The sequence below is a fragment of the Paroedura picta genome, chromosome 17 (genome assembly GCF_049243985.1).
Source record: "Paroedura picta isolate Pp20150507F chromosome 17, Ppicta_v3.0, whole genome shotgun sequence".
NCBI classification, from domain to species: domain Eukaryota; kingdom Metazoa; phylum Chordata; class Lepidosauria; order Squamata; family Gekkonidae; genus Paroedura; species Paroedura picta.
The window spans coordinates 18,774,705-18,786,810 of NC_135385.1; the positions used below are offsets into that span (position 1 = coordinate 18,774,705).

The window sequence follows — 12,106 nt, forward strand, 5'->3', positions numbered from 1 at the left end:
AGAGGGGATTTGATAGCCATCTTCAAGTATTTAAAAGAGTGTCATATAGAGCAGGGGTAGTCAACCTGTGGTCCTCCAGATGCCCATGGAATACAATTCCCATGAGCCCCTGCCAGCGTTTGCTGGCAGGGGCTCATGGGAATTGTAGTCCATGGACATCTGGAGGACCACAGGTTGACTACCCCTGATATAGAGGATGGAGCAGTGGTCGGGGGTGGGGGATGGAAGGCGATTGGACAGACAGGCAAGCCGGTTGGAGGAGGAGGAGGCACTCAGGGGCGGGACAGCCACCATGAGTGGGTGTTAAGCTCTGAGTGACACTTAAGCCATGAGACCAGCTCCTCCTCCAAGCCCTCGCCAGAAATATGAAGTGGAACAGATCCCAGAGGGGAGAAAGGAAGGCAGAATTTCTTCAATAATAAATAGTTCCGGTGTCGTAACCTGATGTGTAGTCCCGGAGGAAAATCCCATTTAAAAATACTCACATAATCCGGGATGAGCTTTGTAGTTGTCATACTGCCTGGCATTCAAACCCCATCTCCTTCCGCCTGCCCTACTGAGCCGCTCTTCTCGTCCCCTGCAGCGAAGCCGTCTGGGAGAACATGGCCTGCATGTGTGTGAAGACGCAGAGGCTGGACGTGGCCAGAGTGTGCCTGGGGAACATGGGACACGCTCGAGGGGCCAAGGCTCTGCGGGAGGCGGAGCAGGAGCCGGAGAAGGAGGCCCAAGTGGCCATGCTGGCAATCCAGCTGGGCATGCTGGTAGGTCGGAGGGCTCTCCGGAGACCTTATTTATTTATTCATGTTTATATTTATATACCGCTGCTCTCGAATCTCTCGCAGCGGTTTACAAGGTCAATGAAACACAATAAGATCCCCTAAAATACCCCATGAATACAACATAACCTAGCGAGGATAATACCTTAACAAGATGTCGGACAATAAAATACCAGCCCATTCCCCCATTCAGCATGGGTCGACAACTCTCTATCTCTCCCGGGGAGGGAGAATGACACCTTGAATGACCCTTTTGGCAAAACAGTAAGCAATCTGAATAATCTTGAATGAGAGGACTCAGTGTTTGTTTGTTTTTTTTTGGGGGGGGGGGTCCTCCTCAGCAGAAAAAAAGGTGATTTTAGACTCTGCAAGGGACTCTGAGGCTTAAAGATGGGTTGTTTTTTGCGGGCAGGTGGGAAAGGTGAGGGTCCTTGGGCAGCAGGTGCAGGAAATCCCGTCACTGCTTTCCCCTGCCCCTGCTCGCAATTGCTCCTAAGTTCGAAAGAATCACAGAAATGCTGTGCTACTTCAGACCAACACGGCTCCCCACTCGAATCTCACAGAAATGTGGTTCTTCTGGAAGAGAATCTGTCCTTTAGTGCAGGGGTAGTCAACCTGTGGTCCTCCAGATGTCCATGGACTACAATTCCCACGAGCCCCTGCCAGCAAACGCTGGCAGGGGCTCGTGGGAATTGTAGTCCATGGACATCCGGAGGACCACAGGTTGACCACCCCGGCTTTAGCGGGTCCGAGTGAACCTTGGCCACCCTCATGTGCTCTTGGCATGACTGCTCTTAGCCGGTCATCTACAGACACTCCATTTAAACTCCCCCCCCCCACTTGTGTGAAAGTCTGCATCTCAAATCTGCCTGGCATTCGTGTTACATCCCAAGTCCAAGGCCCGCTCAGAGGCGTCGGCGCTTCCTGAGCCTTGATAGCCATTTTCCCTAGGAAACGGCCTCTAAGATAGCAGGGATTCTTTCGGCTCGTTGGACCGAGCATCGTAGGGAGGCTGCCTCCCTTGTGAAACAACCCAGAGGCCCGATCGCTGGACGCTTTGCTTATTTTCATGTAAACATCCTGCCTCCTGGCTGTAATGCTTCTATTCTGGGACTTGTGGGCTCTTCAGATACCTGTATTGGCCTTTGTGTGGAGAGCGACATCGAAATGCACAAGCCTAGGAAATTAATTTGCGTGTGTGTGTCAAACTACGCAGTTGGCCTAATTGTCCTGATCGTCTGGATTTTCAGATTCATCGTCTTGCAGCTGCAGCTGAGCAGAGTCCCAGTTATTTATTTATTTGTCTGCTTGTTGGGTTATTTTATTTAGATTTTTATACTGCCCTTAACGGCTGTGGGCGGCTGACGTAGACCATTTTGGAACATTTACAAAGAACACTCACAGTATCATCAATATAACAATATAACGACAATAACATACCAGCTAGAACTGGAAGAGTATTTCAGCAACAGTAACTTTAACAATAACAATTACAGCATTTCAACAACAGTAACTTCTGACAGAAGTTGTACAGTTCCTTGCCTGCCCTATGCCATGGGCGTGCAAGTGTGTGGCTATGTTTTGGACAGGGGCAGATTCTCACCCTGGATATCAGACCTAGAAATGGACTCTGTTTCAGATGTGGGAATATGCCTCAAAAATACCCACTAGCTCACGCATCTGAAGCCCGGGATGTAGAATTCTTAGTGACTCAAAATTTGGCTCTCGGGATGGTCTTTTTTAGAAAGCCCAGTTGGGCACCTGCAGTCACCTGTGGTGAGAGTGTTTGTTTTTTAAACCCTCTCTCATGCAGCGTGGTGCCTGTCCAAACTGAACCTCCACATGTGCTTTTTAACCATTTGTTTGTTTGTTTGTGGCGCCTGTTTAACGAACTCCCAGAATCTGGCCCACAGAAAGGCAATTTGAAGACATTTCGTTACATGGAATCATTAGCGCTATGCTTGCACTTTGTTGCTTAAATACGTCATGCCCCAGAATCGTTTTGTTCATCTTCCGTCATCCTCCACGCAGTTGCACATTGGGACTGTGCGCATGCTGGCCGGCGGCAGAGAGAAATGTCTAGCCCCCGAGAAAATGTAAGGGCTCAGATTGAGCAGAAAAAGCCACTGTGCTGCCCCTGAAGGGGAGGGATGCCCCCTTGGTTCCCGAGATGCTAGACATTTCTGTCTGTAGCTTGCCTGCCTTTGCATAGGCCCAGTGTGTGCCTGCACAGAACACATGTTGATGAACCACAGATACAGCCAAGCGCATCCGTGTTTTTTTGCTTCCAAACAAACATCAGTAATTTATTTTTAAAAAATTTGAGGATCATAGTACTGTCAATTCCATGCCGTTTGGAATGTTAATTGCAGAATAATGCATGATTTCTGGATGTTTATCCTGATCTTGTTGCATATTGGCTTCCTGTTCATCTCCACCCCCACCTGCTTCTGAAAAATAACAATTTCAGTGCAGGAATCTGCATGTTAAGAGAAGTGAATGGCAATTCACACAGCACCCCTTTCCTCTGTCGCCTGATGTTCATTCTAGGAAGAAGCAGAGCAGCTGTACAAGCAGTGCAAGCGCTATGACCTCCTGAACAAGTTCTACCAGGCCTCAGACCAGTGGCAGAAGGCCATAGAAGTGGCTGAGGCGCACGACCGAGTCCACTTACGCACCACCTACTATGGTTACGCTAAGCACTTGGAAGCCACCGGCAAGCACACCCTGGCGCTCAACTAGTAAGTGGGCGTCCTGACCCAATACCGCGGCCACCAGCCAATGACTGTTCTTGTAGAATCCAAGAGTCGGAAGGGACCTCTGGGGTCATCTAGCCTGACCCCCTGCACAGTGCAGGAACTCGCAACCACCTGCCTGCCCACAGGGACCCCAATTTCATGGCCAAGTGGTTCCCCACCACCACCAAAAATATCTAAAATCCAGCCTGGCTTGGTGGAAATTCACCTCCCATCCCACAGTCGCGATCAGCAATTCCCTGGGTATGCAAGGAAAGGCCCCAAGAGACAAACACTGGCACATCCCTTCCTGCCCACCCACTCACCACCTGCCTAAGTTCATAAAATCAGCATTTCTGTCAGATGGCTCTCCAGCCTCTGCTTAAAAACCTCCAAAGAAAGAGAACCCTCCACCTCCCGAGGAAGCCCGTTCCACTGAGGAACCGCTCTGACTAAAAGGGGGCAGTGGTGGCATGAACACAGCCTTCTAATCCTCCTTCTCAAAAATAAAACGAAGCAGCGTCTACATTCCAAATTGGGCCTGAAAACACACAGGCCCCCAGAGCCGTTGCGGCATTCTTTGTGTAAAACAATCTTTTGAAACCGACTCGCTGTAAGGGGGCATTTCTTGTTCAAATCACTGCAGAATCGGGACACGTCCGTGCAATGGTTACAATTCCCGGCGTGAAAAGCTGCTTGGGACTCTTGGGATTTCTTTCCTCTCTCAGCTCCTCTTTTCTACTCTTGTTCTTCTTCTGCACAGCTACGAGAAATCGGACACGCACAGGTTTGAGGTGCCCCGGATGCTGTCGGAAGACCTGCACGCCTTGGAGTGCTACGTCAACAAGATGAAGGACAAGTGGGCACTGACTGCATTTCTGATCACTGGGAGAGGGAGATTCTAAGCCCGGATGGGGCAGGGGGAAGAGCCTTTTGAACAAATGTTTTTATTTTAATTGTTTATTGTGTTGAGGCTCAGGGCGGCTTACGTAAAAACGCAGAAAACGCAGTACACAGATCTCAGCTTTACACATATCAATCATATTAGCATTAAATGAAGACAGAGGTAACAGAGTATAACACTGCAAAGAGGTCCAGAGCAGAACACATGAATGGGTTTCTGGGAGGGAGGGAGCTGTAGATGTTGCTGGTTCCGCTCGGCCTCCACCAAATGCCTGGCGGAAGAGCTCCCTTTTGCAGCCCCTTTCCGAACTGTGTTAGCTCCGTCAGGGCCCTGATCTCCTCCAGGAGCTCCTTCCACCAGGTGGGGGCCAGGACAGAGAAGGCTCTGGCCCTGGCTAAGGTCAAGCGGGCTTTTTTAGGACCAGGGATCATTAGCCGGTTGGTGGTGGATTTGGGGGGGATGCTAAGATGCTGATTGAATGGGGGGGAGCCTGACATGAAGAAGCTTCTTGTGACTTCTCCTTCTCTCTCCAGGACCCTGTGGAAGTGGTGGGCCCAGTACCTGGAGAGCCAGGCAGACATGGAAGCGGCTTTAAAATACTACGAACTGGCTCAGGATTATTTTTCCCTGGTCCGGGTTTACTGTTTCCAGGGCAACATTCAGAAGGTAAAACTGCCCTCCCACAAATGGCCATTCCAGAGACAGCCATTTCGGGGTCTTTACGGCTTTCTCCCCGCCTCTCGTTTCAGGCGGCCGAAATCGCAAACGAGACGGGGAACTGGGCCGCGTCGTATCACCTGGCCCGGCAGTACGAGAGCCAGGACAACATCAAGCAGGCCGTGCACTTTTACACCCGGGCCCAAGCGTTTAACAACGCCATTCGCTTGTGCAAGGTAGGCAAGGGTCGGGGCGGGCAGGGCTAGTTGGGAACCGAACGGTAAAATATCCAGAATCGGAAAAGCCGCAAAACCGCTAAAACGGACCCAAGCGATAAGGGCTGATCCTGCGTTGAGCAGGGGGTTGGACTAGATGGCCTGTATGGCCCCTTCCAACTCTATGATTCTAGGATTCTATGATCCTGCGTTGAGCAGGGGGTTGGACTAGATGGCCTGTATGGCCCCTTCCAACTCTATGATTCTAGGATTCTATGATCCTGCGTTGAGCAGGGGGTTGGACTAGATGGCCTGTATGACCCCTTCCAACTCTATGATTCTAGGATTCTATGATCCTGCGTTGAGCAGGGGGTTGGACTAGATGGCCTGTATGACCCCTTCCAACTCTATGATTCTAGGATTCTATGATCCTGCGTTGAGCAGGGGGTTGGACTAGATGGCCCCTTCCAACTTTATGATTCTATGGTTCTATGATGGCATCCAGCGTTGAAGCTGACTTGTCCCAAAGGAACGAGACATCACTCGACGGAGGACATAGTAGCGCCTGGGGGGGGGTTAATTGGGAGCAACGTGAAGACTCGGTTCTCCCATTAACGTGGGGGGGGGGGAGGCCTCCGATTAATTCACCCGAGGCAATCATCGGCCTATCCCTTCATCAACGAACCCTTCAGCTCTTTAGCTGGCAGCCGGCCTTTGTGAGCGGAAGGGCCCTCGGGGACAGCCCTAATTCCGTTCTCACAAAACACACACCTTGGTTTTGGGCGCAGGACAACAACATGGCCGACCAGCTGATGAACCTGGCCCTTCTCAGCTCGCCGGAGGACATGGTCGAAGCAGCGCGGTATTACGAAAAGCACGTGGAGCAGATGGACAGGGCGGTGATGCTCTACCACAAGGTACGCACTCCTCCCTGCGCGGCCTCGCAGTGGAGAAACGGGGGCAGGTCCCGGAGAGTCCAGCGGCACGGAAACACAGGCCGTGCTCTGCTCTGGGAGGGGCTCTCTCCCTCTCCCTCTCCCTCTCCCTCTCCCTCTCCCTCTCCCTCTCCCTCTCCCTCTCCCTCTCCCTCTCCCTCTCCCTCTCCAGAAAGGAGTGTGGCATTAAGGAGGGGCTGTAAAAAAGCCAGCTGGTTTTGACGGCACCATGCGCTCCTCCCCTGGCAGTTTTCACCTTTAAAATCCAGTCCGCCCCAAAGGTAACCGTGCCTGGCTTCTGAGTTGATTGTCGGAAGCTGCGGTTGCCCAAGAAGTGCCTTGAACAGCCAAAAGTATGAGAGGAGTAGGGGGTTCCCTGGGAAAAGCAGTCATTTGAACGGCCCCAATACCCCTCACTGAATCCTGGACCATTTCCGCACTTGAGACGTCGTGCTGGGCTGCAGGCTGGAGTTTGAGTCCGAGCAGGTTGCCCCACCTCTCCCTGCTCCCAAACAGGAGAGCATTTCGCTTTGGTGTCCCTCATCTGCCCCAGATTTGTGCTCCCACCTGGGAACGGGGGCAGTGAAGCTCCAAATGCGGAAACGGTCCCTGGTTGTACGCACCTCTGAACTCTGTGTGAGAGCAGAGCTAGACACGCTAGAGAAATCCCCAGGTATTTGTGCAGGTGAAGAGCGGATGGTTCATTTTGATGAACCGCAAGAGATACGAAGCCTTAGCCCCCTCCCCCTGCACTGCTGCATTGGAAGCATTTTATTCTTCCAACCTGGAAGAGGGAATTTGGTGTGGTCAGGCCAGGGGAGAGGGGCAGAGTTTGGCTTCCCTGATTGGAACCAAAGACCCTCCTTTCCTCTCATCTGCCCATGACATTGGAATAAAGGCGCACGGATTTCCCCAGGACTAAAAGGAAGGTTGTTATTCTGTTGTTATGGAAAGCACAACTCTATTTCCCCCTGGGACCAGGAAGCAGGGGCCTGTCTAGTGCTGGCCCCAAGGAAGCTAAAGCTCTCTTCTTGCTTTGGCAGGCCGGGCACGTGTCCAAGGCCCTGGAGCTGGCCTTCGCCACCCAGCAGTTTGCCGCCTTGCAGCTCATCGCCGAGGACCTAGATGAGAAGTCTGACCCCGCCCTGCTGGCTCGTTGCTCGGACTTCTTCATCGAGCATGCCCAGTACAAGAAGGCCGTCGAGTTGCTGCTCGCTGCCAAAAAGGTAACTTGCGAGACCCCTCTTTTTGGAAAGAGTCGCATTCCACTGGTCCGGTCTTCTCAAACACCAAAAATACATTAGAAATACATTTTAAAAAATTTAATGTATTGTTGGATTTTTCTCCCACCACTTTTCCAAAGACTCGTGACGGTTTATAGGAGAAAACCATAAAGCCCCATTCATTAACAAGATTGGCAGAAAAATTCTCTCATACACATCGCCAAGAGCCACCCTCTTGCATAGATGTTAGTGAAGGGACCTGATCCCACGGAGGGGATCAGTTGATCTTAGACCTTGGCCTCACCCAAAGATCTGATGGAAGAACTCCATCTTACAGGCCCTGCGGAACTCTGAAAGCTCCCACAGAGCCCTGAGTTCTTCCGGAAGCTCATTCCACCAGGTAGGGGCCAGGACCGAAAAGGCCCTGGCACAAGTTGGGGCCAGGGACCTCTAGAAGATCAGCACCTGCAGAGCAAAGAGCCCTGCGGCGGGCATAAGGAGGCTGTCTTGTTAGATCAAGGCACGTTGCCTTTTGTTCAGACACCGCAATGGTCAGAAAAGCAGGAAGTGTATTGCTCCACGATCTATTTTGCTTCTGTCCTCCTCCCTCTGTGCCTTCAGTACCAGGACGCCCTGCAGCTCTGCTTGGCCCAGAATCTGACCATCACCGAGGAGATGGCGGAGAAAATGACCATCTCAAAGGACTCCGCGGAGCTGCCGGAGGAGTCGCGGCGGGAGCTCCTGGAGCAGATAGCCGACTGCTGCATGCGGCAGGGCAATTACCACATGGCCACCAAGAAGTACACGCAAGCGGGAAACAAGCTGAAGGTGAGCAGACACGCCTGGGGGTGGTGGGGGTGGGGGTGGTTTGTTAGAAGAGAACTGCAGCGTGTGGAATTCTGCAAGGCTTTATGTGTTTACAATACAGGAGCGGTTACAAGGATATATGTTTTATTCTGCTGGTCCATGGCTCAAAGCAAATCTGCCTCGCATCCCTCTGCACCAGCCTTTCTCAACCTTTTTACCATTGAGAAACCGCTGAGACATTCTTCCGGCTTCTTGGAACCCCAAAAGTGGCATAATTGTGCAGAAGATGGTTGGGAAGCAGAGCTGTGGACATGCCCACCCGGGGCCCCTCCCCTTCCCACCCCCTCCAGGCCCATCATTGGCCAGTTGGGGGGGGGGCAGGTCCACAAGACCATATATGGTCATATCACAGCTTGGTGTAGTGGTTAGGAGTGTGGACTTCTAATCTGGTGAGCCGGGTTTGATTCCCCGCTCCTCCTCCACATGCAGCCAGCTGGGTGACCTTGGGCTCCACACAGCACTGATAGAGCTGTTTTTACTGAGCCGTGATATCAGGGCTCTCTCAGCCTCACCCACCTCACAGGGTGTCTGTTGTGGGGAGAGGAAAGGGAAGGCGACTGTAAGCCACTTTGAGCCTCCTTCGGGTAGAGAAAAGCACCATATAAGAACCAACACTTCTTCCTCTTCTAAATGTTTAACAAAATTTAAAAAATATTAACAATTAACTGACTCACAACCATTCGTGAAAGCCTTCCGGGGCCCTCCAGAAACCCCAGGGTTTCACAAAACCCTAGCTGAGGAAAGCTGCTCTACAGAGCTTGCTGCTTCCATGTGCCCATTCGTAAGGTCCGTCCTTTGGGTTGCAGGCCATGAGAGCACTGTTGAAATCCGGGGACACGGAGAAGATAGTATTCTTTGCCGGCGTCTCCAGGCAGAGGGAGATCTACATCATGGCCGCCAACTACCTCCAGTCCCTGGACTGGCGCAAGGACCCGGAGATTATGAAGAACATCATCAGCTTCTACACCAAAGGGAGGGCTCTTGACCTCCTGGCCGGTTTTTACGACGCTTGCGCTCAGGTGCGTGGCGGGCTCTCGGTGGGGGCAGCGCTTTCGGCCGGCCGACGCGAGATCGGAAACTCAGACCAGTTCCTTTCCCCGCAGGTGGAGGTGGACGAGTACCAGAATTACGAGAAGGCCTTGGGGGCCCTCACAGAGGCCTACAAGTGCCTGTCGAAAGCCAAGACGCGGAACCCCGTGGAGCAAGAGACCAAGATGGCCCTCTTGCAGGGCAAGATGACGCTGGTGAAGAGATTCATTCAAGCACGGAGGTGAGAGGAAGGAGCGTGGGTGGGTAGGTGGGAGAGGAGGTGGGAAATCGGTGTGTTTCTTTAGCAAAGGTCCTCTTGTGAAGAGAATCGGTCAGGGCATCAGATCAGCATAACTGAAACTTTGCAAGCTTATCCCGGTCAGCATAATGTTAGGGGACCCGGAAGGGCAGGCTCAGATAGGGGGAAGAAACATGTCTCCCTCCCCAGGCCCATTTTGCAGCTGCCTTTTGATTTCTCACCACCACCATTGCTGGGGGCTCAGGCATTTGCCCTTAGGTCTACCCTATGCTGCTCCAAATTAAGGAAGGAACCGTCTCATGTCGCTGGACTTGGTTCCCCTTTCAGGCCGTTCGGTACGACCATTGTGCAGCATACTGGCTTTCAACTAGGACATCAGGAACCTTGGGGACCCAAGCCACCTCAAGGGTGCAGTCTCCTGAAATGGACCTCTGCAGGGTTTGAGACCTGGCCGCCCCCTGCGAGAAGAGGCCTTCAAAAATGGCCCCAGTTTCTGTTTTCTGTTACTTCTTCAGTGGTTGCAATTGTCATCTCAATATAAAGATTTAACATCACCAGTATTAATTCCAGTTCTAAAGGTAAAGCATATCACATTGGCAATGGCTCTTCAATTTTACTCAAGAGCTACCGCCAATGTGATATGCTTTACCTGTAGAATTGAAATGAATACTGGTGATGTTAAATCTTTATATTATAAGGCTGCAATTGCAACCACTAAAGAAGTAACAGAAAACGGGATTGAATGCCGGGGACCCTGTTCTGGTTGCATGGTTGCGAAATTAGTTAAAACAACCTAGGATAATAAATCTCAAGAAGATACCAACTTTTTGCCTCTTGGTTTCGTTTGCTTTTGGGTGTGTTTCTATGAGGACCCCAGTTCCTGTTTGGCAGATGGGAAATCAAATCTGGAGTCTCCTCCCCCCCCCTGCCCCCGATCAAGCTTGTATGACAAGAGCACAGAGAGGGGGGGGGGCATTGAAAACTCTCCCCCAGGACTTGCTTCCTTTGGCGGTATTCAGTCTTGCAGTCTCCCAGGACCGAAGATTGCCGTGTTGACGAGGACCACGACACGTCACTTCCGTTTGTGACAAAGCCCCATGACACGCAAACCCTTGGGACTGCACCTGTAGGCTCTAGGGATAAAGCAAGGTGCATGTGACATGAACCTGCCTGAATGCACTCTTGGCCGCCCCCCTCATAGGCTTTATTCGGAAGATGCCAAGGAAGCAGCCAGGCAGTGCGAGCTGCTTCTGGGGGAGCCAGACCTCGATGGAGCCGTCCGCTCTGGGGACGTCCTGGGCTTCCTCGTGGAGCACCACCTGCAGGCCCAGGAATTCCAGATGGTGAGTCCTCCCCAGATCTGCAGCATGCCCGCAGGAGAGGTCCTTGAATCCCTTCCTGAGACTGCATTGCCATGTATGTTGGGGGCAGGGTGGTGGTGGCAGTGTTGCATGATCCAAGGGCTCCCCTCTGGTCAAAACCTCCCTGCTCATAGAAAACCCGTACGTTCAGGGAAGCTTCGGGACCGGTTTATTCGTTTCCTGCCAAATCTGGAGCGTTCAGCCTCTTGCCTGCATTGTATACTTCTAATAAAATGTGTTTTTTTCTGGGGATGGAAGCCCAAGGGGAAATCAAGTATCCGCAGATAGGTTTAGGTAGTGCCGTCGTGGGGTTTGTAACTGCCAGCTCTTCACGGGGACTGGGAATATTGATTCGGAGGGTCCCCTGAACCCTTCAGCAGCCGGCCACCTTGCGGTAACAGTGGCAGGTGGGGGCTGGGAAAGAAGACGACACAACGGGTGGGTGGGCGGGTGGGTGGGGGAGCTGTTTACGTTGAGCCACCTGGAGTTGCAACGATTCACTGGCTCAGGGCAGGAAGCGTCAAGCAGCTGGGAGTGAAACAGAGGAGATCGAGCTTTGCAGGGTAGGGTAAAACAAGATGGTCCTGTTGGGAGCACCGGGCATCTCCAGGCGGATGGCGGTCAAGCAGAAGGGAGCCTGCAGTTCTTTGGCAAACCAGTTGAGAATTCTTCTCCCGAGTCCCTCGTAAGTCACAAACCCTTGGGGATGGCCCCTGCCCCGCAGGAATTCTGGGTTGCGGTAAGCTGGACGGTCTCGAAGCATTCCAGACCAATGCAGAGAGGTTGGGGGCACGGACCCTCGGCCGTGACGCGCCGCTCTTTCCCCAGGCCTACCGCTACCTCGAAGAGATGCGGAAAAAGATCCCCTGCGTGAACCTGAACTACTACGTCAGCCAGCAGACGGCCGAGGCGGTTCACAGGGGGCTGGGCATCCCCCTGAGCCGGGACCCCGCGCCGGAGAGGGTCCGCCACAACAGCGTGGAGGAGAAAGGCGGGGAAGACGAAGTGGCCGACGAGGCGGAGTTTTCCTGAGGAGCAGGAGAGGGCGTCAAGCGGCCATTTTGTCGGGCGGGTAGGCGGGCGGGTGGAGTTTAGTTTTCCGTCTGGTTGTAGATATAAAGTATTATTTTGAGGAACACCGGTGC

General features: G+C 52.5%; 1 protein-coding gene across 2 annotated transcripts in view; it reads left to right on the plus strand.

Moving 5' to 3' along the window:
* Positions 1-12,093, plus strand: part of IFT140 (intraflagellar transport 140) — a 61,767-nt gene extending 49,674 nt beyond the window's left edge. The window contains exons 20-31 of one of the 2 annotated variants that reach the window (XM_077316808.1): positions 584-761; positions 3,327-3,517; positions 4,275-4,370; positions 4,949-5,081; positions 5,165-5,308; positions 6,076-6,204; positions 7,266-7,448; positions 8,067-8,273; positions 9,119-9,331; positions 9,416-9,582; positions 10,802-10,943; positions 11,790-12,093. In XM_077316808.1, the coding sequence (XP_077172923.1) occupies positions 584-761; positions 3,327-3,517; positions 4,275-4,370; positions 4,949-5,081; positions 5,165-5,308; positions 6,076-6,204; positions 7,266-7,448; positions 8,067-8,273; positions 9,119-9,331; positions 9,416-9,582; positions 10,802-10,943; positions 11,790-11,993 (1,987 nt within the window). In that variant the 3' untranslated portion in view covers positions 11,994-12,093. The remainder of the gene's footprint in view (positions 1-583; positions 762-3,326; positions 3,518-4,274; positions 4,371-4,948; positions 5,082-5,164; positions 5,309-6,075; positions 6,205-7,265; positions 7,449-8,066; positions 8,274-9,118; positions 9,332-9,415; positions 9,583-10,801; positions 10,944-11,789) is intronic. The other variant, XM_077316809.1, reaches the window with a different exon arrangement.
* The last annotated feature ends 13 nt before the right edge of the window (positions 12,094-12,106 follow it).